This window comes from Mytilus edulis, chromosome 3 (genome assembly GCF_963676685.1).
Source record: "Mytilus edulis chromosome 3, xbMytEdul2.2, whole genome shotgun sequence".
NCBI classification, from domain to species: Eukaryota; Metazoa; Mollusca; class Bivalvia; order Mytilida; family Mytilidae; genus Mytilus; species Mytilus edulis.
In genome coordinates, this window is record NC_092346.1 from 50,355,833 (window position 1) to 50,383,688 (window position 27,856).

The 27,856-nt window shown below is 30.6% G+C and overlaps 1 protein-coding gene across 11 annotated transcripts in view; it reads left to right on the top strand.

Moving 5' to 3' along the window:
• The window catches only part of LOC139516734 (protein sprint-like), a 54,965-nt gene that overhangs the window by 8,921 nt on the left and 18,188 nt on the right, over positions 1–27,856 (top strand). The window contains exons 2-9 of one of the 11 annotated variants that reach the window (XM_071307000.1): positions 10,107–10,234; positions 10,996–11,072; positions 11,738–11,937; positions 14,971–15,000; positions 20,487–20,587; positions 25,275–25,434; positions 26,540–26,707; positions 27,279–27,463. In XM_071307000.1, the coding sequence (XP_071163101.1) occupies positions 11,860–11,937; positions 14,971–15,000; positions 20,487–20,587; positions 25,275–25,434; positions 26,540–26,707; positions 27,279–27,463 (722 nt within the window). In that variant the 5' untranslated portion in view covers positions 10,107–10,234; positions 10,996–11,072; positions 11,738–11,859. Of the gene's footprint in view, positions 1–10,106; positions 10,235–10,995; positions 11,073–11,737; positions 11,938–14,970; positions 15,001–16,718; positions 17,076–17,565; positions 17,768–19,714; positions 19,968–20,486; positions 20,588–25,274; positions 25,435–26,539; positions 26,708–27,278; positions 27,464–27,856 lie in introns of those variants that run through there. The other 10 variants (XM_071307003.1, XM_071307006.1, XM_071307005.1 and 7 more) reach the window with 10 other exon arrangements.

Here is a 27,856-nt window from a genome sequence, read left to right on the forward strand (position 1 = left end):
AGGTCACATTTCTCAACCAGTTGCTATATATACAGTATAGATAACTTAAATATTATGATTTGGAAAATGTTACTTATGATCTATTAATATTAGATTTAATTAGAAATGGTTATAAAATTATTTTTAATGATGTACCACAAGGTTCATCATTTTTGAATTAAATACATTTCACCTTTCATAAGGATGAATTAATTTCAGAAGTCCAAAAATTGATAGCTAAGGGAGCTATTTAAGAGGTTGATCGATCAATGGAAAATCAGTTTATTTCCTATATTTTCTTAGTTCCTAAGAAAGATTGGTCTTCAAGGCCTGTATCTATTTGATAAATTCAAACATACTTAGCTTGTTGCTAATCAGCATTTGGAGCAGGACCATTTATCTTTTGTTTAGAATTAAATTTTTAGGATAATTATCTATATATATAGAGAGAGAGAGCTAACATCTATAGATCACACAGATGCATATTTAAGTTTCATTTATGATTATATCACAATTTCCTGATTCATGTGGAAAAGACATTGATATGATATTTATGTTTTTTGTTTTGGATTGGCTTCTGCATCAAGAGTTTTTACTAAGGTTTTAAAACCTGTCTATGTATTTATGAAATAATGTCACTTGAAGTATATACATGCTATAGTTTATACATTGATGATTCTTTTATTATGGATCAGAGTTTAGATGATTGTATTGTGAATACAGAAGAAGTGGTGCAAATGCTTGATAAGCTGTGCTTCGGAAGAAATTTTGAGAAGTTGGTACTCATTTCTTGGAAGCACATTGTTTTCCTTTGTCTCATTATTGATACTGAGCTATTTAAGTTTTTTCTGACAGATGAGAAATGGTAATATTATCTCCCTTGGGAAATTCTTCTTAAATAGAATTGTGTAACTGTATTATAGATGATTTACATCATATATTGGTTTTGTGACGAATGCTTTTAATGCAGTATCTGTGGGAATGTTACATTGCAGAAACATGGTGAGAAATAATGTTGAAACACTGTAGAGTTGTTACAGTGTTTATTTTCATCAATAGGTGAATTTTTTTTAACATTTTAAAATCAGAAATTAAAAATTTGATTTATAGACCCATCCAAATAAGTTTTTGGATTGGACCAGATTCCTCATAAGAAGGATTTGGGATCCAAATTTGAAGAAAATGTTTCTGTTGGTAGATGGAGCTTCTTTAAGAGTATGCACTCATTTCATATAGATTTCATAGTATTGTTGGCTATATTTTTCTTTTGGAGAAAAAAGTTTTAGTCACAGAGAGTTATACAATCAGAAAATACATTTTCAGTAGCTTTTATTATGCAATAGGAGGTAAAACCTCGTTGTCACTTAACATGCTTACTACAAATATTTCATTATTTGGGCTTGGTGTTCAAGAAAGAACATTTTTATCACAGCTCTTTATATTCCTGGTAAGAAAATTTTGATGCTTATCATATGTTTAAAAAAATTTACAGATTCAAAAGGATGGCAATTGAAAGAAGATATATTTGTTTTGTTGTTATCACGTTTTCATTTTCAAATCTGTAGAGAATTACTTCGTTGTCTTTTGACCAACAAGCTCCTTTCAGAGATGTTTGTATTTTTCATGGTCAGAATTAAGACCTTATATTTTCCCATCTTTTTCATTGTTGGGGATAATTATAAAGAAAATTATTAGTGATAAAGTTCAGAAGGCTCTTTTGATTATCCTTTTTGGCCTGCTCAGAGTTGTTTTTCTTTGCTAAGACCAATTTTAATTTATTTGCCAGTTAAACTGCTAAGCATAATAATTAGTAACAATGTTGCATACTGAAGATAATGTCTTTCTGTCAGGAAGAGACTTAATTCAACTGTATATTGTAAAAAATATAAGTGAAACAACACCTGAAGGGTTGATTGTGCAGTAGGGTAAAAACGTGTGTATTATACTCAGAAATCACTTTAATATAAACAGGAGATTTCAGAATCTTTTGTAAAATATATTTACACTTCATCTTGGAGACCATGCATCTATAATCAAGCATTATCAATATTTTTTGAGAAATTTCATTATTTGGGGTGTTCAAAGAGAACCAATTCCTTATCACCATCTAAAAAGGATGTTATTGATTATTGAATTTTTTGTAAAACACAAGCTTTTCATATTCAGCATGTTTAATGTGAATTTTCCTTGTTCTATGTTGAAACAGACTTTATCCTTTAAGAAATAGATGTTACTTAATTTGTTTGTTTACTACATGTATTTGTGGAAGGTTGCTTAAACCTGAATCTGCAATTGAAGAGTTAGATACTCTTTCACTGTGGAGATGAATTTAGTGCTATCTTTTTTAAGTTCTTAATATTCATTGGAGAATTTAACATTGAAGACTGTCTTTTATACTTGTGTCTTTATTTGCCTTGACTACAGCTGCCTTAAAGTACTATCTTTATCAGCTGTAGATTTACATTCTATGTTTCTTCATTCAGAGACATGGCACTTTATTTTTTCATATACATGAGTTTTTGAAAAATACTAGATCTGTTAGTTAGTTTACCTAACGAGGTGATCAAAGGTTTTGATAAACCAAAACTTTGTGTTGTTAAGACAATGATTTATCATGTTTTGTGTACAAAATAGGTGAGAGAATTCATCTAAGTCTTTTCGTAAAGTTTAGATAGTTAGAGAGAGTTCTAATTTTATCCGAGGTTTTAAGGTTAACTCATTTAGAGGAACCTCTTCATAGGTGCATTTAGCTTCAGAATGTTCTATTAAGGACATTATGGCAACAGTTTTGTCTGGACATATGATCAAACTTTTTACAAGTTCTATAACAGGAAAGTGAATAATATCAGTACTAAAACGCTTTTCTTCAGTTGTAGTTACTGTGATTGTGATTTTTATCCTTTATTAAATGTTGGCATTTATATAAAAATTGTTTTTAGTTTGTGTCTACACTTTAAACAAGCTAATTCATTACTTGAGACCGAAGGCGAAATATGAATAAGAATGTTCCTTCATCCAAGCATATCTTGGATGTGCAGGATGAAGGTCATTCTTAGAATATGAGCCTGAGGCTCGAAAGTAATTAATTCCCACCCTAGGGATTATCAGTCAGACCCACCCTTTTCCACTGGGTTTTATATTTGGTCGACACAAACTTGCTTTAAATTATGACAAGTTATTATGGAACAGGTGCTTATATACTAGGGTCAAGGTCACTGGCCAGCTATGGGTATAGTTTGTTTCTTTAAACAGAGATATTATATGTAAGCTTCACCCCTCATAGAGAAGTTAAGCTAATTCATTACTTTCGAGCCTCAGGCTCATATTCTAAGAATGACCTTCATCCTGCACATCCAAGATATGCTTGGATGAAGGAACATTTTCCTAGAAACGATTTTTTGTGGGATCCAAATTTAAATTTTTTTTTTGGTATTTTGATTTCATGGTTTAGCCTAAGTTTTGCATACAATCCTTAAGAAAATTTGTACTTCTTTGAACGTTTTTATTTTACATTTCATCTAGGCTCACTAATTCCACAAAATTGGTATCCCACGAAAGAAATTGAATCCACAGTAACATATATATATGACAACCACTGGCGAGGTTTATGATATAGGACTAGCATATGACGGGGCTAAAAAAAAATTTGAAGATACTCCCAATATATATACATGCAAGTTACATTTGTAGTATTTGATAATGAAATCTTTGCACAGAAGTTACACAGGTGGTTTAAAATCTTACAGGAATAAAATACAAAGGATTGCATTGATATATGGCATGTATGATTTACACCTTATCAGACAGTAAATTAAGTACTAACTGCTGACATGTTAAGAAGGGTGCTCAGATTGCATTTTAACTTCTTTTGTGAAATTTGAGGATTTTCAATGGCACTTGAATGATAAGATAAGTTGATTAATAGATAAACAGTTAAAGTAGGAAACGCAGAGGCCAAGGTTTATTAATAATTAAGATGTTTTAATTGAGATCTTTTTTTTTCGTTCTTGTCACGAGAGATTATATGGTCACTTTTCATCCTTTGTAATTATGTCATTGGCATTTTCGTTGTTGACAGGTTAGTAGCAGTGGCATTTTGTTTGTTGGAAATTAATTTGCAACATTGAATGAAGCCATGTGAGGCAATGATGTTCATACATTGACTATGTCAGATTGTAAATTTAAGGTGTAGGTGCCATAACTGTTAAAGAATAAATGTCAGATACATGAAAAAGGACAGCATTTGATAAAGCATTTTTAACCATCAAGTACATCATGTTTTACCACATTTGAGCAGTTACATGAAATCATGGTACTTTCATTGAATTGGTTCTTTTTTCCTTTGAATTTTACTTTCATTATGCAAGTCATATGGATGCTAATCCAACAGCATAACTTATTTATGATAAGATTTATACAGAGGCAGATTTAATGGGGGGGGGGGGGTAGGGGTCCAACACCCCACCCCCTTTTTGTGGGAAAAATTTTGGTTGGTTATTTAGGTATTCACTGAAGCATTACCAAGATTACTGGAGCAAGATAGGCTGTCAATGAGCTCCCTCTTTTGGACCAACCACTGTTGTAGATCTGGATACTTTATACCCTTTTTATACGAACGCAAAATTTGAAAAAATTTTCGTCGTATATTGCTATCACGTTGGCGTCGGTGTCGTCGTCGTCGTCGTCGTCCGGCGTCCGAATACTTTTAGTTTTCGCACTCTAACTTTAGTAAAAGTTAATGGAAATCTATGAAATTTTAACACAAGGTTTATGACCACAAAAGGAAGGTTGGTATTGATTTTGGGAGTTTTTGTCCCAACATTTTAGGAATTAGGGGCCAAAAAGGGCCCAAATAAGCATTTTCTTGGTTTTCGCACTATAACTTTAGTTTAAGTTAATAGAAATCTATGAAATTTTGACACAAGGTTTATGACCACAAAAGAACGGTTGGGATTGATTTTGGGAGTTTAGGTTTCAACAGTTTAGGAATTAGGGGCCAAAAAAGGGCCCAAATAAGCATTATTCTTGGTTTTCGCACAATAACTTTAGTTTAAGTAAATAGAAATCAATGAAATTTAAACACAATGTTAATGACTACAAAAGGAAGGTTGGTATTGATTTTGGGAGTTTAGGTCCCAACAGTTTAGGAATTAGGGGCCAAAAAGGGACCCAAATAAGCATTTTTCTTGGTTTTCGCACCATAACGTTAGTATAAGTAAATAGAAATCTATGAAATTTAAACACAAGGTTTATGACCATAAAAGGAAGGTTGGTATTGATTTTGGGAGTTTAGGTCCCAACAGAATAAGGGGCCCAAAGGGTCCAAAATTAAACTTTGTTTGATTTCATCAAAATTGAATAATTGGGGTTCTTTGATATGCCGAATCTAACTGTCATGACTGTGTATGTAGATTCTTAACTTTTGGTCCCGTTTTCAAATTGGTCTACATTAAGGTCCAAAGGGTCCAAAATTAAACTTAGTTTGATTTTGACAAAAAATGAAATCTTGGGGTTCTTTGATATGCTGAATCCAAAAATGTACTTAGATTTTTTATTATGGGCCCAGTTTTCAAGTTGGTCCAAATCAGGATCTAAAATTATTATATTAAGTGTTGTGCAATAGCAAGTCTTTTCAATTGCACAGTATTGCGCAATGGCAAGAAATATCTAATTGCACAATATTGTGAAATAGCAAATTTTTTTTTAATTAGAGTTATCTTTCTTTGTCCAGAATAGTAAGCAAGAAATATCTAATTGCAAAATATTGTGCAATAGCAAGAATTTTTTTTAATTGGAGTTATCTTTCTTTGTCCAGAATCAACTTAAATCTTTGTTATATACAATATACAATGTATATTCACTTTTTACTACCAACTGATAAATTATAATAAATAACATTCAGTGATAACAAGCAGTTTTTTTTACATCTTAATATTTCATGATGTATTTAAATGAGTAGTTATTGTTGCAAACTCCATTAGAAATTTTAATTGAGATTAGTTTTGGAATAAGGGAAAGGGGGATGTGATTAAAAAAATTGGGTTCAATTTTTCTCATTTGAAATTTCATAAATAAAAAAGAAAATTTCTTCAAACATTTTTATGCCCCACCTACGATAGTAGAGGGGCATTATGTTTTCTGGTCTGTGCGTCCGTCCGTCTGTCCGTCTGTCACGCTTCAGGTTAAAGTTTTTGGTCAAGGTAGTTTTTGATGAAGTTTAAGTCCAATCAACTTCAAACTTAGTACACATGTCCCCTATGATATGATCTTTCTAATTTTAATGCCAAATTAGAGTTTTTACCCCAATTTCACGGTCCACTGAACATGGAAAATGATAGTGCGAGTTGGGCATTCGTGTACTGAGGACACATTCTTGTTTTGAGAGGATTAATATTCAACAGCATAGTGAATTGCTCTAAGAGAAAACAAAAATTTTAAGTTCATTAGAACACATTCATTCTGTGTCAGAAACCTATGCTGTGTCAACTATTTAATCACAATCCAAATTTAGAGCTGAATCCAGGTTGAATGTTGTGTCCATACTTGCCCCAACCGTTCAGGGTTCAACCTCTGCGGTCGTATAAAGCTACGCCCTGCGGAGCATCTGGTTCAGACTTGGGGTAATTGTAATTGTAATCGTTAATCAGCTGTAATTGATTACAATTTTTCAAGTAATCATTGTAATCATTAATCAGCAATGGGTTTACAGTTAGATATCCGTCATTGACATCATTTTTATGGTTTAGAGAATGCTTAAAATACGATTTTCATGGTACATAATCATGTAAATTTCTCGCATATTACTTCATATGAGATCCTTACAAGTTCTTTATGTCAATCAGACACCTGGCCTTGTCCTGATTATAGGGATCAATGATCATGCCATGGTTCAGTTTTCATTGTCAAGACCATCATTCGTCCATGCTCATATGCTAAAAATGTATTAGCAATAGATTAACTTGATTTTGGTGTATGAAACAATTATGATGTTTAAACTTAGTTATCTTCCAAAGAGTTAAACAGATTATGTGCTTTTTGCTTAATCACCTTTAAGATAATCAAAAGAAAAATTGACAGAACTCTGCATATAAATTATATAGGTCTCTGGAAAAGATTTAAATAGAAATTCTGTGAATGGATGTAACTTTAAGTGTTTTTTTTGTGCATTTGAAAGATAATAAATCAGACAGGTGTGTCACAGTGAGTTAAAATGGTCTCTTCCTTGCATGTAATATAATACATGTGCTTTGTTGTGCAACATGCAATCTTTCACTTTTGAAATTGTCAACGGAAGGTAATTTATTATGTCCTTTCGTGTATCATATTCCCCATATCTTGCAGTTGTAAATTATTTCAACAAGACAGCTGCACATCCTACAAAGATTGAAGATATATAAGTTGTAAGTTTTTTTTATCATGTTTAGGCATGTAGTACATGTATATAGCATTTTTAACCAGATTTTCTAATTGGTGGTAAAAGAGGAGTTATGTTCCTTGATTGATTAGGAAGTTCCCTTCTCCGTTTCAAAATAACAAGCTTTTCATAGCATTAGTATATTTTGATAGGGGTTTAATAAAGGAACCAAAAAAGGAAAATAAATATTAGGTCAATGTGCTTGTTTTTAATTATAAGATATTAGCCATTACAATTTTGGTGGGACAATGTACTCTCTTGAATTTTTATAGCTTTATCATTGACAAGTTAAAGTGCTCAAAAACTATTAAAAAATAACAAAGATTTTATAAGACTTTAATAGATGGCTTATAATTGTACATATAAAAGATTTATAAAATGAAAAATGGGTAAATTTGTTTAAGGCATTCAAATGGATAAAACCAGAGGATTCCGAAAATCTGACAAAATTCCCCAAAACATGACAAGCAAACACCCTTAATAGCACTTCATGTTACATCAGTTCTATAACTTGACAACTGTTCAGCTAATGGTTTTCAGGTTTAAATATGTTATAACTGATGATATTAGTGATTACACAATAAAGGTCTAGTTTGATATTGTTGATTTTCAATTTTACTGTTAAGGAGTTATGGTTCTTGATTGAATGGAAACTTTCACTTTATGAAGTTAATTTTGTGCAATAACTTGAGATTACTTTAACTGAACCTTGTTACTCATGAGAACATGTTTATTCTTGGTTTATAATGAAAATACAAGTTGTGAGGTTAAATTGAGAAATTCCAAGAGCAGCATCACACTTATTTCATTTTACACCAATTCAAAATAATCAGTGAAAATCCAATTATATATACCGGTACAGTTTTAAAATTGTTCTTCAAAAACAAAACACCACTTACTAACATTAGATATTTCTATAATATTTTGTTACATGCTTAGGACTTTGTTCATTCTAAGCCTGGAAAGAAGATGTATTATGTTCCAAATTTAGCCAGCAGGAAAAGATTGCAAATATTTTATTGGAAAATGATTCTTAACAATGTCTTGTTTAGGGTGTTATATGCTTAAAAACATATTTGTTTCAAAAACAACCATGGTTTCTGTATATGAAACTTAAGGTTATATATAACAGGGGAAGAGTTCATGTATCCGTTATCATTTTAATAAAGATACCCAAAATTAAAAACAACAGATTTTTTTCAAAGACAACCATGGTTTCTGTTATCAAAACTTTTGATAAATATATAATACCCCATATTAAAAACAACAGATTTTTTTTCAAAGGCAACCATGGTTTCTGTTAATGAAACTTGAGTTTATTTATAGCAGTGGAAGAGTTCATGTATCAGTTATTATTTTAATAAAGATACCCATATTAAAAACAACCTTTTTTTTTTCAAAGACAACTGTGGTTTCTATTATCAAAACTTTTGATAAATATACCCCATATTAAAAACAACTTATTTTTTTCAAAGACAACCATGGTTTCTGTTAATGAAACTTGAGTGTATGTATAACAGTGGAAGAGTTCATGTATAAGTTATTATTTTAATAAATATACCCCATATTAAAAACAACTTATTTTTTTCAAAGACAACCATGGTTTCTGTTAATGAAACTTGAGTGTATGTATAGCAGTGGAAGAGTTCATGTATCAGTTATTATTTTAATAAATATACCCCATATTGAAAACAACTTATTTTTTTCAAAGACAACTGTGGTTTCTGTTAACAAAACGTACAGTTATTTACTGTGGGAGAGTTAATACTCCTATACTTACAATAAAGAATAATTATCAGTTAAACCAAACATCTCCAAGACATTTATACAACACCTACTTATAACTGTTTGAGGTATTGTCCAACTTCACACCTACCTCTTATGATGACCATTCATACTTAAGTCTAAGGATGACCATTCATACTTTAGAGGGTCAAAAGTAAGACCACAGGTATTTTTTACGATTTATATGATGTTTGGTCAGTATTTATTTAGTGAATTGCAAGGATTTTGGTAAAAATTATCCAGGTTAGAACTATTTTATGTAACGATATAGAAAACATTTTTTCAGAGTTATTTATAAGCCTTTGGCTATACATGTACAATATATTTTATAAGAGTACATTTGTATTTTGTAGACTTTCTTCTCCAATAAGAGGAGATAAAGAAAAATTGATACGAAATGCATACATACTATAAAATGATGTTCTTAGAAAGTGTAATTGTTGATGCTGTGTTATAAATTCATTATAAATGCAACATGGACAATTAGAAATGTAATTTTTTATAATTCAGGAGAAAGAGTTCCAGTTTAATTTCTTTATCTAAATTCTAAACACAAAGATTTACATTACAAAATTGTGCTTGCTCAATTCATCAAATACTTTTTAGTTAGTAATTTTACAAAATCATTTTGTGATCATTTTAAATTCTTTGTAAATTCTTTAAATGGTACTTGTCTTATCTTAAGGTCACTGATACTGTCTAAGACATTACTTTAAAGTGGTAAAATTTAAGTCTTCCCTCACAGTTTCAACTCTCAACCTTGTCAATTCGTTTGATCATCTGTAAGTTAGGGAAATATGAGATTTAAAATTCAGTTAATATTCATTAGGTTTCACAAGGTCTCTTTACATAACATCTTCAAAGTTTGATTTTGAGAACGGTTAGATTTGGAGAAAAACAATAGATTTAATGTTTGTATCCCCCACAGGTAGGTGACAGGTAGACCTGATCATCAGTCCAGATCATCAATATATGATGGATGTATTGTTTTATAGGAGGTGTTAATGACCCTGTCTTAGGTGTGTCAAAAAACATTATAGCTACTTAAAGGTCCAGGTAAGATGAATGTCTGTAATATAAGATTTTGTGTATTGTGCATTTGCATGTTTGTCTGTGTCGATTTTGTATAACATTATAATTGTCCCTCCAATAAAATCTGATAAATTTGATGTGAGTACGTCAATGGAATTCGTTGTGCTGGTAAAGTACCTTCATATTTTAGATTCTTATTTTGTGGAAATATTTTATTGTAGACTTATCATGCTTATGTGCACTGAAATAGTAGAATATTAGCAAAATTAATTACGCATTTGCATTGTTAAGCATGATGAATTGAAAAGACAAGAAGAATCAAGCAGTAAAACTTAGGGGATACAGTTTTAGATGTGCTTACATACCATACGTTTTATAATGAAGAGAAGTGCATTCGAAGCTTGATAGATCTATATATTCTTTAAGAACTTAAATAGTTCTCATTAATCTTTTTTTTTATATATCATTGTTTGTATTATATTATGAAAATTATTGCCGCCCAATTATTGATGTTGTAATGTTTATGGCCTTTTGGGCCCATAATTGGAAATGAAATATCTTCTAACAATAACTGTAGTTTATCTAGGATGCCCTTCTATTCTGTTCCCTTTATTCTTATTGCCAAGGATTTGTATATGTCACTATTCAAATGTTATTTTTGATCATTTTTTTGTGAAAGATGAAATATGCAGATGATGAGTATTCTGAACCATAAAATCATGCTTTATACAATTTTTTTCCATAAACTTCATTTTTTACTTACATGGCTGCATTACTTTTTGTAGGTTATTTAGAAGATCTGCTAGGGTTGACCATTTTGCGCAAAGATATCACAGAATTACAGAAAATATATTTTAACAAGGTTAAAACAATTTGTTTTATATTTAACAATTCACAGCTGTAAAATTTGACAATAAATATCACAGCTGAATTTGTCAAGATGAATTTAAGATTTGACTTTTAAAATTGTTGCTTTAAATTTTATCATACAACAGTAAGTATGATTTTTGTCCTGGTGATTTTTATCAATCTAGGGCATCTCTTTCCTATGGGCACAATATGTGTAATCATATTAAACTCGTTTTGCAATTTGTCACTTTAACAATACCATAACCCACTGGGTATTTTGTACTGGTCTACCTACAAAGTTATGTTTATACAAATGGTATAGATACATGGTAGGTTTTCTTTATTTTTGAATATATTTCAATTGATATAAATGTTTATTTATTCATACTTAATGTTACCATGCTTTATTCATCACTTTTATCTAATTTGTTTATATAAGTGAAAGGAATGTATCTTGAAGAAAAGCCGAAAATTTAACAAAATTTAACTCCGACAGAGATTGTAATGCTTTTAAATATTGATTATGAGTCAAATGTAATTTGTGTTTACTTTAACAATAGACTAGGTATAGCCGTACTATCAGACAAATTCCCCTGCCTACCCTCATTTTATACCTTTACAATTGTAATAAGTGTTATTATTGTAAATTTAATTCTTGCTGTTTGTTTTCATATCCAGTTTATGAATGAATGGATTTATACAGTGGCGGACAAACTTTAACTCAATTCGACCTGACACTCGAAAGGATTGAACTAGGTTTTGGATTATGTCATTAAAAAGATTAAGACAGATAATTGGATATGATTAACAAAATGGAGCACAAAACAGCCATTGGCCTAGGAAGTGGGCAGGCATGTCGAGAGTCTACATATCAAAAGGTATGGTATTGATTTTTTTGTTGTTGACTTAATGTGCACAAAAGTTTTTCGTGTGTGATAAAAATATATAATCCATGTGTTGCACAGAAAGAGTTATTTCTATATATTTACATAACCAAAACTTGTGCATATAAAATGATACTTTGACATAAATATTGGAGAATACCTAAAATGCTTCACTATATAAGTTAATGTGGCTTCTGATTTTTTATTTTTTTTGGGGGGGGTGGTCTTATTTAATAGCCCCTACAAAGTTTAATGCAAAAAGAGGCCTACACAGCTCAGGCAGAATTATTTACTGCATACATCCCCCATGATATATTTTAAAGAATCTTCTGTGTGTTTGTTCTACAAATCCTCTTATAATGACCCATATTTGACACTTGAAGATCATTTGCAGACGGTAGACATAAATATTTGAATACTTGAATATTGGCTTTCCCATTTTAGGATTAGGAAATACAAAAATAAGAATGAACTTAAACCTCTATCAATAAAGTTTATCAAAAGATAAATGATCCAAGTTGAGAAAATGTTAGTCTATAGAGTCTTAAAGATTTCTTTATCGTTGTAATGGAGATCTGTTCTGTTTTGTGAGTTTTTTTCCTCCAAAAAGACAACAACAACATCCATTAAATACTTGTTTAAAAGTGATTTCTGTTTTCATACTTTGCCACTTTTTGTTAGTTGGCTTATCTAGTTTATTCCCGCCATATTTTGATGTGCCTGTCCAAAATGAGGAAATTCATCATGGATTGACTTTGTTGATAAATAAGTGTGTTTTTACCCTTTAAAGAATTTTCTATGTGTGGAAGATCTTACTTAGTCTTTGTTAAATTTGTTTACATGTCTAGACCAGAATGAGAAATTAAGATTGACATTTAGTGAATTGGTTTAGTCAAATAAAGATTTGAGGACATATGTTTTCAAAACAAGACTTTTAAACTTGTTGGTGTACAAATGGTGTAATGAAGCAACAATGTCTGTATATATATGTGGCAAGGGACTTTAGGTTTTGCTCTTTTAAAGAAAAATAAATGTCGTTTATTTCAATATTTTAAGGAAAGATTTTTTTATGTTAAAGGGAGATAACTCTTGCTAATGTAAAGGGGAAATAACTCTCTGATATGTAGATGGGAAATAGCTCTTTCTTTGCAACATTAGCTAGTTATATTTAAAAAAAAAATATATATTTTCAAACTGTCTACTATTTTAGTGGATAACTACTACAATTGAAAGCATTACCCATTATAATTGTGGGAATTATAAGGAAGAAAAACATTTTTTTTTTTTTTTTTTTTTAAAAGGACATACATACCGGAGCTAAATATGAGATCAAATCTTAAATATGAGCTTTAATCTAAGTTTACAGTAATATCATCAAGTACAGATCCTGGATTTAATGTTAGGGGGCACTTCGAAGAATTATGTGTTAGAGGACCATATTTTTGAGAAAAATAATAGCTATAATTTTACCAATAAATATTTAGGGGGGAACTGGAAGCATGCTGGATGTGTGTTGTCTGATTTCACACCTGATTATAGCCTTTTTAGACATAGACTATAGTTTTAGAGAATAAATAGACTAGCACAGCTATTTTAAAGCATGTTAAGACACAAACTGTAGTTAAACATCAACATAGTTTTACAGTTTATATGAATAATTTACAGATATTTGTCAGAGACATAAGAGTACATGAAAGTGTTACTGAATACTGTTAGAACTTTTTTTTTAGTTCATGTTGAATGTCAATATACAGTTAGCACCCATTATTAGTCAATAACTATGTTTGCGGAAAGGTAATGAATATTGTATAACTGTGGAAAGTGATAGTTTTCAACTTGCTTTGATGAATAAAAACTTGCTGAGTGCCTTTTGAGGGGGATTCCTGTGGTTTTATGATGCTAGTTGATCATGTGATCTTCTCTCACACATTGGCCCTTAAAAACTAGTAGTCCATTTTTCATGGAATAAGTATTTTGAGCTTAGAAATATGAAATTTTTAAAAATCAAAGCAGGGACAAAATTTGTATGTTAGAAAATGTATTCAAGGACCAATTTAGCGCTGAAAATAATCTGAAGTATTCATATAACTATTTCCTTAAGCGTCTTTGCTTCTTTGGAGCTCATTTATCTGTAAAAAAAACTATTTTTCATTGGTCATTGATTATTTTGAGAACAGCAGTAAAATTTAGGGATATGTCATTTCTTTTATTACAATTTTGTTTTTATATGTACCAACATGATTAATGATCAAAAGTTTCCGGTGGAAAATGAAATCCATGAAACTTCCATTTGTCATCTGAGATTTTTAATATTGACTTGAGAAGCTAAATAGATTTAGTTTAACGCACCAGGCCTTGAAGGCATAAAACTTTGCTCAGTGCTCTGAGCACAAAAATCATGCTCGAAACATGAAATCCAGCAATTTGATTGGTTGATTTTCGAGTCTGAGTACAAAAATCATGCTCGAAAGTTTTATGACCGTGAGGCCAGACTTGTTAGTATAAACCAATACCATCATATTGTCAATCATTTGTCATACGTATATATACTTTTTCAAAATTATTATTCTTAGGGGTTCTACAGTCATTTTTTTCCATGACAGTAAAGACATTAACTGGGACTTAAATTTTTTATGATGAAAGACTAAATTTGACACTTTAATTGTATCCAAAAAAAAAGAAAAACAAATCTTAACAAACGTATACCACTTATCCATCATCATCATGGAAGATTTCTGGTCAGACGGATGCCATCATTTGCTCATTTTAAGAAAATTAGAAAATTCAGAACATTGACCTGAATTTCTCCTAAATTGACCTTTAGAATAAATCTCAGCTCAAATACGTTCCCCAAAGATTTGATTTTATGAAGACCTCATTATCAATAGATACAGTAGCCAGATAAATGGTGCATGTTCTTCAAAGCTCCTAGTCTTTTATGTATATCCTCTATAGATTTGTACATGCACATGTAACACTGTAGAATAGTACTAACTGTCTAATCTTTACTTACACATTTATTTCAAGCCACCCTTACGTAGATTGGAGTTTTTACTGGTAAGATACTTCTTTAATAGATATTAATTTGATTTTCTTGTTTCAAGATTTTTTATGTTTATTTTATTCAGCATCATTTTTCACAATTAATATTTAAAACATTACCACTTTCAAAGCTAGCAATATGTTTTCTTTATATACATGTACCATTACAATAAGTCAAAAATTAGCACTTCACAGAATATTCTAACCAGCTATAAAGTTCATCTTTATTGAAGTGGTCTAAGTAGTCAAACAACTTGAGTCCATTAAAAAAAACCTGACTGCCACGAAATAGCACCATAGTGGAGAAAGTGGCATTAAACACTAATCAATCAATCATCTTTTTAGGTCACCCTTTTTTTGTACATTTATAGTATTACAATAAATATATCTATCCATTTTGAACCTCAATTTTAAAAGTCACTTTTTTTTATATGGTATGTTTTCTCTGATCTCTAAGATGACCTAGATATATTCAAGTTTGACTGTATATTGAATATTTCACTATCAACTTATCATTGACTGTTTTATTTAAGTTGCTAGGTACAACTGAACATTACTAAATCCTGTTTCTACTTATTTAACTTAACATTTTGGTCTTTTTAGCAATAACATGGTCTATTTTGACACAGGTGCCTAATAATTTGTCAAGAGAATAATGCTTTGTAATTAAATTCTTGAACTGCAATTCTTTATGTGCTGACGTTGCAAATTTTGGAAGCTTTTCAGAATTAGTCTATATAGATATATTTGTAATCTAGATGATTATTTTCATATATGGTTAGCAGCTAAGTTTTTTTCTTGTTAAGTTATTTGTTTAATCGCTTTTTGTTAAAATATTTTGCCTTTCCATTTTTTTGCACTTTACACTTTCTCACGTTATATGACATTTATAACACCCCTCATTTAAACCTACATTTTATTCCACAACTTATCACATGTTTCACTGTTGACACAATAAATGGATTATCTGCACAATTGAAAGACATGTGTAATATTTATATCCGTAAGATATGTAATATTTATATCTGTACATTATATAAATACTTGGCAGTACTGCACAGTATAGTGCATGTCTTCAATTTCATCAATGATTTTATCATCTACTTAGTAAAGTTTCACACAGATGTGGTATGAGGTTTGTGTTCCGGATACAATATGAAATAAAATATGCGGTAAAAAAACTATATCAGAATTGTAATACAAGAATGTTGCTTAAAAGTCTAATAGACCACACCAGTAGCAAGGAGGTTCAAACCCCTAAAAATAAAAAAAAACAACATATTAATACTATAACAGTAAAGTCAAGTTTCAGATCACACCAGTTAAGCGAGAATGGTTCAGACCCCTTGAAAACAAAATATACTACATGTATTGAATACTATTAAGTCAAGATTCAAATTTAAGTTTGATATAAAAGTCATAGCGTCATGACCCCAAATAAAAACCCTATGAGACATTCTGACTATAGGCTTACAGTGGACTATAATAGGCCACTTTGTCTAGCAGTTTCATTATGAACGTCCAATTAATTATTATAGACTCTTTCATTTATTGTGGTAATTTTTGGTTCTTCAGAAATCTGAATGTTGTTGTAAACCATAATAGAACTGTTCATAAGGTGTAATAAGAAAAACCAAAAATGATCCATTAAATTTAGTTGATCTTTTCATCTAACAACTTATCTTCGTAAGTTTTGATAATATACAAATAAGGGAATGATCAGTATCGTAAAGGATTCTACCGATCCCAATTTAAATCTTTTGTTCAGGTCTTATCAATTCTAGATATTTGTGGTGAAATTTTCTGCACTCCATTTAAAAAAAAGGGTATCCTTAATTTGTTTGGGTTCTTTTTGACGGTTGACCGAGTCTGTGTAAATACCCAGACGAATAGGTTATCTGACAAACTCATGGTTTTTAACATAGTCGTTAGCAAATATGACGGTTTTTACACTATTAAAGGTAACAAACAGGTGTAACAGTGAGGACATTACTTTTACGGGACAATAAATTAACGGACAGTTTTAAGCGACACTTGATTATTTCTCCGCTGGGCTACCTAAGGTCGCTGACAGCTTTTATAAACTGCAGGTAAAGTTTATTTTTGTTATGAGGTATTAAATAAATTATTTATATGAGGTCAAAAGAGATTAAGCTGTAATTATATATTGATATCTTTATATAAATACATGTAAATTTAATTTGATATCTATTTAATCAAACAAATAGTAAAGTTCAGATTTGATAGAGAAAAACAATGAAAGACTTGAAATCATCAAGGGTAGGTTTTTTTGTATTTTTGTTCATTGTGAAATTAAATGAATTGTCAAGTTCAAATGACAATGTAATTTTGTACGCCCACATCACTTAATAATTTCATATTTTTATTACAACTTTTTAATGTTTTTATTGAAGACATTGAAATCTATTTTATCTTTTACATTAAAGTGTTCTGCCTGAAGGAAATGACTTATTTCTCTTCAAATCAAACAGGTAGAACAAATATATATTATTTTACTTCCTTTATTTATGAAACCTTTAAAACACGTTAACATGTTCTAGTTTGTTTTGATAAAATTTGAATAGATGATTTGCGTAAAAGTTAATACCGATAGTGAACCCCCAGTCTATTTGCTTGCTATCAGTCATTGTCAACATGGCCAGCGGAAGTACCTGGCCAAGGTAAATACAATGAGCGAATGTAATTAATTATGTTATTGTGTCTTTACGTAATGGATTTATATTGTGTGAAATCTTACAAACAAAAGGATTCATAAGTATGGGTAGGTTTTCTTCTTCTTCAACTTAAATTATCATTTTATTGCTTAGAATATGTTTCTTTGCTACTTTCATCATAGTTCTAACGAAGTATTTTATAAATTTTTGTAATTCTTTAAAACAAAATATAAAAGTTAAGACAAAAAACTAGTCACATGATAATTTTACGTTTACAACGAAAACAAAACATGACAATTTAGTAGACGATTTTCCAAATAGGATTCAGAAACATGGCTAAAACTTGTTAATTCCACCTCCATCTTGGTCCTTACATCTCTGACATCTTAATAAGACAACTTGTCATATGTTTTTAAATGATTGATTCATGTTTGATATTCTAGTTCTTTTTCCCAATGAAAGCTGAATATTTAACCTCTTTTTCTGGAAAAAGTGATAAATAGATAGTTGCTGCTTTGTGTCTCGTTTATGTCGATCTGCTTTGACAAGAATGATCAAAAAGTCTATTAAACAAGGTCTCTGACAGGAAGATTTTTTGAAGGTTGTGTTTGATTTGATTACTATTTGCCATGCAATGTAGATTTTGTTCTGCCATGTATAAAAAGTTTTACTCCATTAGAAATCTCATGAAAAATATAAAATAAAAGAAAGTTGAAATTGCACCTATATAATAATTGTTGCAGGACATGCATGACATGTGCTTGTTAAAAGAAATTCAGTATTTCAGCTTAGTAATACCAATATATGAAACCTGTAGTAAAAAAATTAAATTTCCTAGAATTTATCAACTATCTGTTTTACATTTTCCAGAAAAATAGTTTGAAATAGACAGATTTTAAAAGATATTTATATATTAGGCCCATCAAATCCGATTGAAGGTGACAACTCTTCCTGCACAATAATGATATCCTAGTTCAATACATGTAGTAGTACAAATGTACAAGTTTCAAAAGAACACACTTTAACTATCCCAGAAATGTCTATTGCCAATAACTTTGACTGTCAACATGGTCAATAGTAAAGTATGAGGTAGATGGCATCAAAAAGAGGCATAACAAATCATTTTTCATTAGAATTAAGGAACCATAGTTCAATTTTTAATCATGTTCACTATTCTTCCATACTCATTTATTTTTTATTTTGTAGCGTACAGAAATGAAAAAAAATCGTCTAGCTTCTTAAATATATAAAATAAGTTAAAAGTTCAGTTAAATTAAAGGTTTAAGAAACACTTTTGTAGGAAATGAACACCTGCACTGTTGCTTTGACTTGCTTTGACTCATGCTCTCCCTATTCTCTTTTTTAAGTTTCCCATATAAATAGTTATTATCAGTGTCCACTTTTCACACATCAACACCAGAATGACCAGGGGTTAAGGTGGACGATTATTTTTCAAGGTATAAAGGTCACTGTGGCCTTGTCCGCAGGCAGTTTTAACTATCAAGTTTTATGTAGTGTATTTTAGATTTTTTTCAGGCTTGATTTTCAGATTTTTGTCAGTCATATGTACTTTTAGTCTAGTACATTTGACATGTTTGAAGCAATGACTGTGCTGTACTATCCATTTTGTAAAAAACCTCAGAAAGAGAAACATTTCTAAAGCGAATTGAATTTTATTTTTCATTGAATCACTATTTTCTAAATCAATCCCTCACAATAAACAAGACCACAATTTTTTTTGTTGAAATTTTGGCTGGAGGGTAAAATTGAGAATGGGTTGTACGTTAGTGGTAAAATAACTTAATTTAGGATTATGATTTAAAAATAATAAGTACCAAAGTTATATTTTAATCATCATGATCCAACATGACATATAAGGATCTAAAATATTGTCCTAACTCATTACAGTAACTCTTGAGGAAATTTGTACTTCTAAATATATGTTAAGTTGTTGAACCTAACGTGATTACAACCATTAAACGACATAATCATTTGTTCATGATGCATACAAAAGGCATACATAAAATCTATTGGTTTCATAAATAGGTAGGTCCTTTTATCTGACAAATAATACAAAACTGATCATTTCATCCTTTAGGATAGAAATTTAAATCAATGATCCTGAATCATGTAGTATCTATACCACTCAAAAATTAAAAACACAATCGGTACTTGGCGACCTTCACTCGTCAGTCTGTCTATCCCGAGGGAGACAGAATATTTCTGCGGTTGTACACACAATATTTTATTGGATTAATATATAGGTGTGATGTTTTGACAGAAGGTGTATTATGTACTTAGTTACATGTTGGTATTAGTATTTTACAGTTAAAATTGTTTTTAATGTCTATAAATTTTACATTTTATCTATTTACTGTTTATTTATTTGAAATTATTTTATTACAGTATTTTTCTGTACTTGCATACTTATACTATATTCAGGATGCCATGTGATATAACTGTATTAATCAGGATGTCGTATATATGTTATGTCAACTTTTCAAGCTTAAATTTCAAAAATTGTGATTGTAAATATTTTTAAATTTTATTGGTCAAATTGAATAGAAATTGAATGAATATTACACAGTTTTTCTTCATTTTTATGTGTGAATATATTACAAGCAAAACATGTACTTTTGTTTTATAGTACAATTGTACTTTCCCATTCAAACAATTTAGTTCAAAGATATTCACTTATACCATCTGTATAACCAATTGGTGAATGGTAAAAATTAAGAAACCACACATTTTATAAGGGATATTAAAAAAAGAAGGTAGGTAATGATGAAATACCTGTGGTAACATAAGTATTATTTCATTTTTCAGATGCTGAATAATATAGCCAGTGACCTTGACCTGCTGCTGAATGACCTTTGCCATATTTATCCATATCCTGTGACAGCAGAAAGAAAGTTTACAACATTTGGGTATGTTCAGATAAATCTTATCATAGCGGCACAAATGGATACCAATTTAGTGGATTTTGTGGGTATATGAATTCTACAAATTTAAATGTTGAAAGAAGTGCAAGTGTTTTACAAAGGCTTGGTTACATGAATCGCAAAACAGCGAAATCTAATATCCAGGAAAATATAATTTATCCTTTAACCACAGAAGAAGATTTAAAAAAACTGAATGTTATTAAATATCTAAGTTTATTTAATGAACTAGATCAAATTTTCATTGTCCTTCTAGATCTAAACCTCATACATTTATAGTGAGTCTACAGACAAGTTTGGATATTTTTTCGTCTGCTCCAATTTCCCTGTCAGTGAAACCTGTGTTATCGGACACATGTGGGGACCAGAAAAAAAAGTTGGATTAAGCAGGTTATAGAAATTCTAAGGTTTTTTTTGCAAGGATAGGCATATTTTAGGACCATGAAAATGTGTCGGTTAAAGCAGGATGTTGGAATACTCAGGTGTCGGATAAGGCAGGGTACACTGTATTACCAATATTCTCATGTTGTTTCATGTCCTATGTATGATAAGGATAAGTAAAAAAATACTTCTCATTTTCAATACTTCTCATTTAAATCAGTCCAACTTATATTTAAGAGCTTACTTGTGGTGGATCAAAATCAACCTGAAAACATAGGTCACCATTTAATTTGTTATTCCTAATTAGAATTAAAAATCAATATCAATTACCGATAAATTGTAGAGTGATCTTCAAAAAGTGACTTTATAAAGTTGTCTTGTGCCTGCTTTTGAAGTCAGCTGCCTCATCAGTGAATGCCTTGTTTGGTTCAGTCTTTTGCCCAAATAGAAATATAGTATAGATTCTTCAATTATTCAATTCATTTACTATTTTCGTCTGGACTGAACACAATTTGGAACTTGACATGTTATAAAGACTGTGTATATATCATTGACCCATAGATATGACTTGGGCATAATTGACCTCTAGGTTTGACTTTGGTTTAATTGTTTTGATAGGTTGCTGACTCATAGAAATGCTAAGTGACACATCTTTATAGTAGTTTCAAAAATTTAGTTTAAATACATAATTTTTATTATATCTATAAAATGGTCATTTACGGATACATTAGTGTTTTATTCAAATTATTTTATGTCATGAATTTCATGTTTTTTATACAATTTAAATAGGACATTATTGTCAGATATTTTACAAGTCTATAAATAGTATTCCTGAAAAAAATTAGAGCACATTTTTTCACTGTTTAACATAAAACAGTTTTAAAATATGTACAAAAAACTTTGCCAGAATTGTATCAAAAAGAAAATTACATTTGGGAATGTTACTTATGCATCAACTGTTTTAGTCATACTTGAGGTGTCATTTTTAGCAAATTAAGATAGTCATTACAATACAAATAACCCTAATAGGATGGTTTAGGTTTAAATTTTATGAATGGAATATTTTTGTCATGACTTATCTGAACGTCTATCGCTTGTCTACCTATAGACAAAAGAAAATGTCTAAATGGAATGGAGTATTAAGGCTATAAATGGGTTTACCATTATCTGTAGTTTCGATATGATTAAATTTATGTAAAGTATATTTATACCTTATTCAAGCAGTTTTATTTCATGTAATTGAGAATAAAATAACACAATGGGACGTAAAATTTATGTATATATATTATTTATAGATAGAATATTGGAATTTTTTTTAAATTGATATACATGAAGAAATAAATTGTGTTTAATAGTATTTTGAAACTATTGTAGTTATATATAGATCTGGTTGGAAATATTCATAAAGACAATTTCAGTTTCACAACTTACCCATGAAATCCATGAAAATTGGTATCCCACGAATAATATTGAATCCACAGTACAAATAGATATAGAGAGATTTATTGTTTGATTAAAAAAAAACATATTTATATGAATACTGTATACAATTGGTTTTTCTTATGATATAATAGAGAGGGTTTAACTACTGGAACAAATACAGTCAGTGTTCTCTAAAGAAGAATTTTATTGTGTATTGGTTATTTGTATGCCTTAGTTTTATGGCCTATATGATATTAAGTGTAAAACCCAAGTAATGGAACTAATATCTTTTCAGTATTTTAAACATAATTTAGTTGATGAGTTTAACTAGCTAAGTTGATTACTACTTTTACTTATTAAGCATGTTAAGCCAAAGAAAGTACAAAATATTTTTTTCCCCTCAAGTACTAGTACTTCAAACAGCTTTAGAAACCTGCTTAATTAATGTAGCAGTTATGAAGTTGATATTTGTTAATTTGTTTTTTTCTTATAAAAAAACCTGATTAATGAAAGCCATGATGCTAGGCTTGTAATTTTGTATACCAGAGGCAGTCAGAGAGTCAAAATACAAATACAATGAAGGTAAAAAATATTACCCATTATGTAAAAATTATATATTTTTAAACCCCATTTTTATGGACATTCTGTTTTCTGGTCTGTGTGTCTGTTCATCCATCTGTTTTTCTGTTCTTTTTTCTGTCTGTCCTGCTTCAGGTTAAAGTTATGAGTCAGGGTAGTTTTTATACGACCGCAAAATTTGAAAAAATTTTCGTCGTATATTGCTATCACGTTGGCGTCGTCGTCGTCGGCTTCGTCGTCCGAATACTTTTAGTTTTCGCACTCCAACTTTAGTAAAAGTGAATGGAAATCCATGAAATTTTAACCCAAGGTTTATGACCACAAAAGGAAGGTTGGTATTGATTTTGGGAGTTTTGGTCCCAACATTTTAGGAATTAGGGGCCAAAAAGGGCCCAAATAAGCATTTTCTTGGTTTTCGCACTATAACTTTAGTTTAAGTTAATAGAAATCTATGAAATTTTGACACAAGGTTTATAACCACAAAAGAACGGTTGGGATTGATTTTGGGAGTTTTGGTTTCAACAGTTTAGGAATTAGGGGCCAAAAAAGGGCCCAAATAAGCATTATTCTTGGTTTTCGCACAATAACTTTAGTTTAAGTAAATAGAAATCAATGAAATTTAAACACAATGTTAATGACTACAAAAGGAAGGTTGGTATTGATTTTGGGAGTTTAGGTCCCAACAGTTTAGGAATTAGGGGCCAAAAAGGGACCCAAATAAGCATTTTTCTTGGTTTTCGCACCATAATGTTAGTATAAGTAAATAGAAATCTATGAAATTTAAACACAAGGTTTATGACCATAAAAGGAAGGTTGGTATTGATTTTGGGAGTTTTGGTCCCAACATAATAAGGGGCCCAAAGGGTCCAAAATTAAACTTTGTTTGATTTCATCAAAATTGAATAATTGGGGTTCTTTGATATGCCGAATCTAACTGTCATGACTGTGTATGTAGATTCTTAACTTTTGGTCCCGTTTTTAAATTGGTCTACATTAAGGTCCAAAGGGTCCAAAATTAAACTTAGTTTGATTTTGACAAAAAATGAATCAGTTAGGTTCTTTGATATGCTGAATCTAAAAATGTACTTAGATTCTTGATTATTGGCCCAGTTTTCAAGTTGGTCCAAATCGGGGTCCAAAATTAAACTTTGTTTGATTTCATCAAAAATTGAATAAATGGGGTTCTTTGATATACCAAATCTAACTGTGTATGTAGATTCTTCATTTTTGGTCCTGTTTTCAAATTGGTCTACACTAAAGTCCAAAGGGTCCAAAATTAAACTTAGTCTGATTTTAACAAAAATTGAAATCTTGGGGTTCTTTGATATGCTGAATCCAAAAATGTACTTAGATTTTTTATTATGGGCCCAGTTTTCAAGTTGGTCCAAATCAGGATCTAAAATTATTATATTAAGTATTGTGCAATAGCAAGTCTTTTCAATTGCACAGTATTGCGCAATGGCAAGAAATATCTAATTGCACAATATTGTGAAATAGCAATTTTTTTTTTAATTAGAGTTATCTTTCTTTGTCCAGAATAGTAAGCAAGAAATATCTAATTGCAAAATATTGTGCAATAGCAAGATTTTTTTTAATTGGAGTTATCTTTCTTTGTCCAGAATCAACTTAAATCTTTGTTATATACAATATACAATGTATATTCACTTTTTACTACCAACTGATAAATTAAAATAATCTTTACCATTCAGTGATAACAAGCAGTTTTTTTTACATCTTAATATTTTATGATGTATTTAAATGAGTAGTTATTGTTGCAAACTCCATTAGAAATTTTAATTGAGATTAGTTTTGGAATAAGGGAAAGGGGGATGTGATTAAAAAAATTGGGTTCAATTTTTCTCATTTGAAATTTCATAAATAAAAAAGAAAATTTCTTCAAACATTTTTTTGAGAGGATTAATATTCAACAGCATAGTGAATTGCTCTAAGAGAAAACAAAAATTTTAAGTTCATTAGAACACATTCATTCTGTGTCAGAAACCTATGCTGTGTCAACTATTTAATCACAATCCAAATTTAGAGCTGAATCCAGCTTGAATGTTGTGTCCATACTTGCCCCAACCGTTCAGGGTTCAACCTCTGCGGTCGTATAAAGCTACGCCCTGCGGAGCATCTGGTTGATGAAGTTGAAGTCTGATTAACATGAAACTTAGTACACATGTTCCCTATGATATGATCTTTCTAATTTTAATGCCAAATCAGAGTTTTGACCCCAATTTCATGAAATAGAATTAGAAAATATGTATCATATATTGACCACCTTTGCTTTCAGTAAGGGACAGACATATACAGATAGTAGTCCTGGCTTTGGGGAAGACAGTGCATTTGGAACTCTGGCCTCCACAGATAGCTATAACTGTGAACAAAAACCCAGGAGTGATTCTGTTCTATCAGGTCATCTGGATGTGTTTAGCCTGGATCACTCACCCAAAGTAAGTACATGGAATATCACTCAACAAAGACAATCCCAGGAGTGATTCTGTTCTGTCAGGTCATCTGGATGTGTTTAGCCTGGATCACTCACCCAAAGTGAGTATGTAGATGGTAACTGGGCACAAACAGAAACCCAGGATAGAATCTGTTCAGTAAGGTCATCATGATGTTTATTCTGGATCACTCACCCAATGTAAGTACCTGGAATCGATTTCACAAGAAAACTTAAGACTAAGATTGATCGTATGTTATGAACAATTCAGTATAATTACGATCAATCTTAGTCGTAAGTTTTTTGGTGAAATCGACTCCTGGAGTATATCTCAGCAAGAACATACCTAGGACAAAATCAATTTAGTCAGGTCATCTGGATTTCCTCAGCCTGGATCACAAGGAAACCATTGAGAACACCTCAGCACAAACAGAAACCAAGGATAGTCTGTTCAGTCAGGTCATCTGAAGGACTTTAGCCTAGATTACACATTCAAAGGTAGTACCTAGAGGATATATTTAACACATTAAGAAACGAAGGAAAGTTTGTTCATGGTAGTCATCTGGATGTTTTTATGTTATGTATTTATATTGACTTGACCTATATTGGAGGATACCTCAACATAAACAAAAATACAAGAGTGATCTTGATCGATATGGATTTTTTAAGCATAGAAAACTTTACGTAAGATTTTAAAAAAAAATAGAAAAAATTCTTAACTGTAAATTTGCCACACAACAGGCGTACCATATAGGGGTTATTTTTGCTGGTTGTAAATTTACGCTTATTTTCACGGATATAACAAAATTGCCAAAATAAATTCCGCCCATTGAAAAGTGTATAGGTTAAGGTATTGATAAAAGTTTTGAATTGGCCAAAATAATAACTGGCAAAATAGTGCGTATACCTTCATTGACCTTATTCAATGGAAATCGCGAAATTTTACACCCGCGAAAATAACCTGCTATATGGTATTATAAAGACAAAACAAGTAAGCTACCACAAGTTATGATATACTTTCATTTAGCATTCCGATATATATGTCTGTAGATATTTTTTTTTTTTCAGGATAGTAGTTAACTATGATCAATAGTTTTCATTTGTCATTTCAGGCATTAGAAATTCCCTCCTATCCAGACAATGGCAGTGATCCTTTGTCAGACTCTGATCATCGTCCAATCAACTTCTTAGAGAGGCTGTCAAAAACACACCCAATATGGCTGCTCTCAGAAATTGGCAGATCTGGAGCAGTCCATTTACTGAAAGACAGGGAAATTGGGGTATGTTAAGATCAATTTTGAGTTCAAATTGAAAAGGTAACAGAAAAAAGTAAAATCACAAAAATACTAAACTCTGAGGAAAATTCAAAACGGAAAGTCCCTAATCAAATGGCAAAATCAAATGATAAAACACATCAAAAGAATGGACAACTGTCACATTCCTGACTTGAAGTCTGATGCAATAAAAAAAAGAAAGGGATTTTACATTTATCTTCCAATAAAAGATAAAAAATTACAAAACTTTAAAGTGATAGACATATAGGGTGAATGACATATAGATGGACTGAATAACAGACAGACAGAGTGTACACCTATAGTCCCCTTTGGCTTCACCAGTTGAAGACTGAAAAGATAAGATTAAAAACCACAAAATTGTATTTTACAAGATAGTCATAATATAACAATTTAACATGGCAGTCAAAATACAAATATATATGTACAATTGTAAAATATGCTGGAGGCACATGGTCTTGTACCATTACAGTGTGCAATTTACATTTCCTGCATGAAAATGTGATTTTTTTCCCCATAAAATAATGTACTTGAATGAGTAAGTGATATTTATTTTCAGACATTTATAATCCGGAACTCCAGCCAACCTAACACATATGCCTTGTCAGCTCAGTTTCCTACAAGAAGTGGTGCTAATGTTGATCACTACTTGATTGAGAACATTAGAGATGGATACAGGGTTCAGGGGTCAAGCCATATATTTTCTGATCTCACAAAATTGGTTGCATTTTATCATGAAAATTTGTAAGTAACCAAGAAAGTATTAAAATATTGATTGGGGTCAACTATTGCCAGTATCTATATAAGTGAATTTTTTAAATTATCAGTAGAGAGCAAAAAGAGGGGCACAAGATCATGGCAAAATTAAAACCAACAAAAACAGGAATAGCATAACATACCGTAATAGACAATTCAATTTTAAAAACACACAAAAAAGCAAAATGCGAGAAATAAAGATTGAGGTACATTAACCCCACAAAAAAATCCAGCAGTGAACTTTGTTCATTGGTTTGTGTCTTGTACAATGTCCATCAGTGGCACCACTAATGATATGTACTAGAAAAATATATTGGTCATATTTATGCACTCTTGAAAAAGGATGACAGATGAAGACTTTACAAAATCAAAGACATCTAA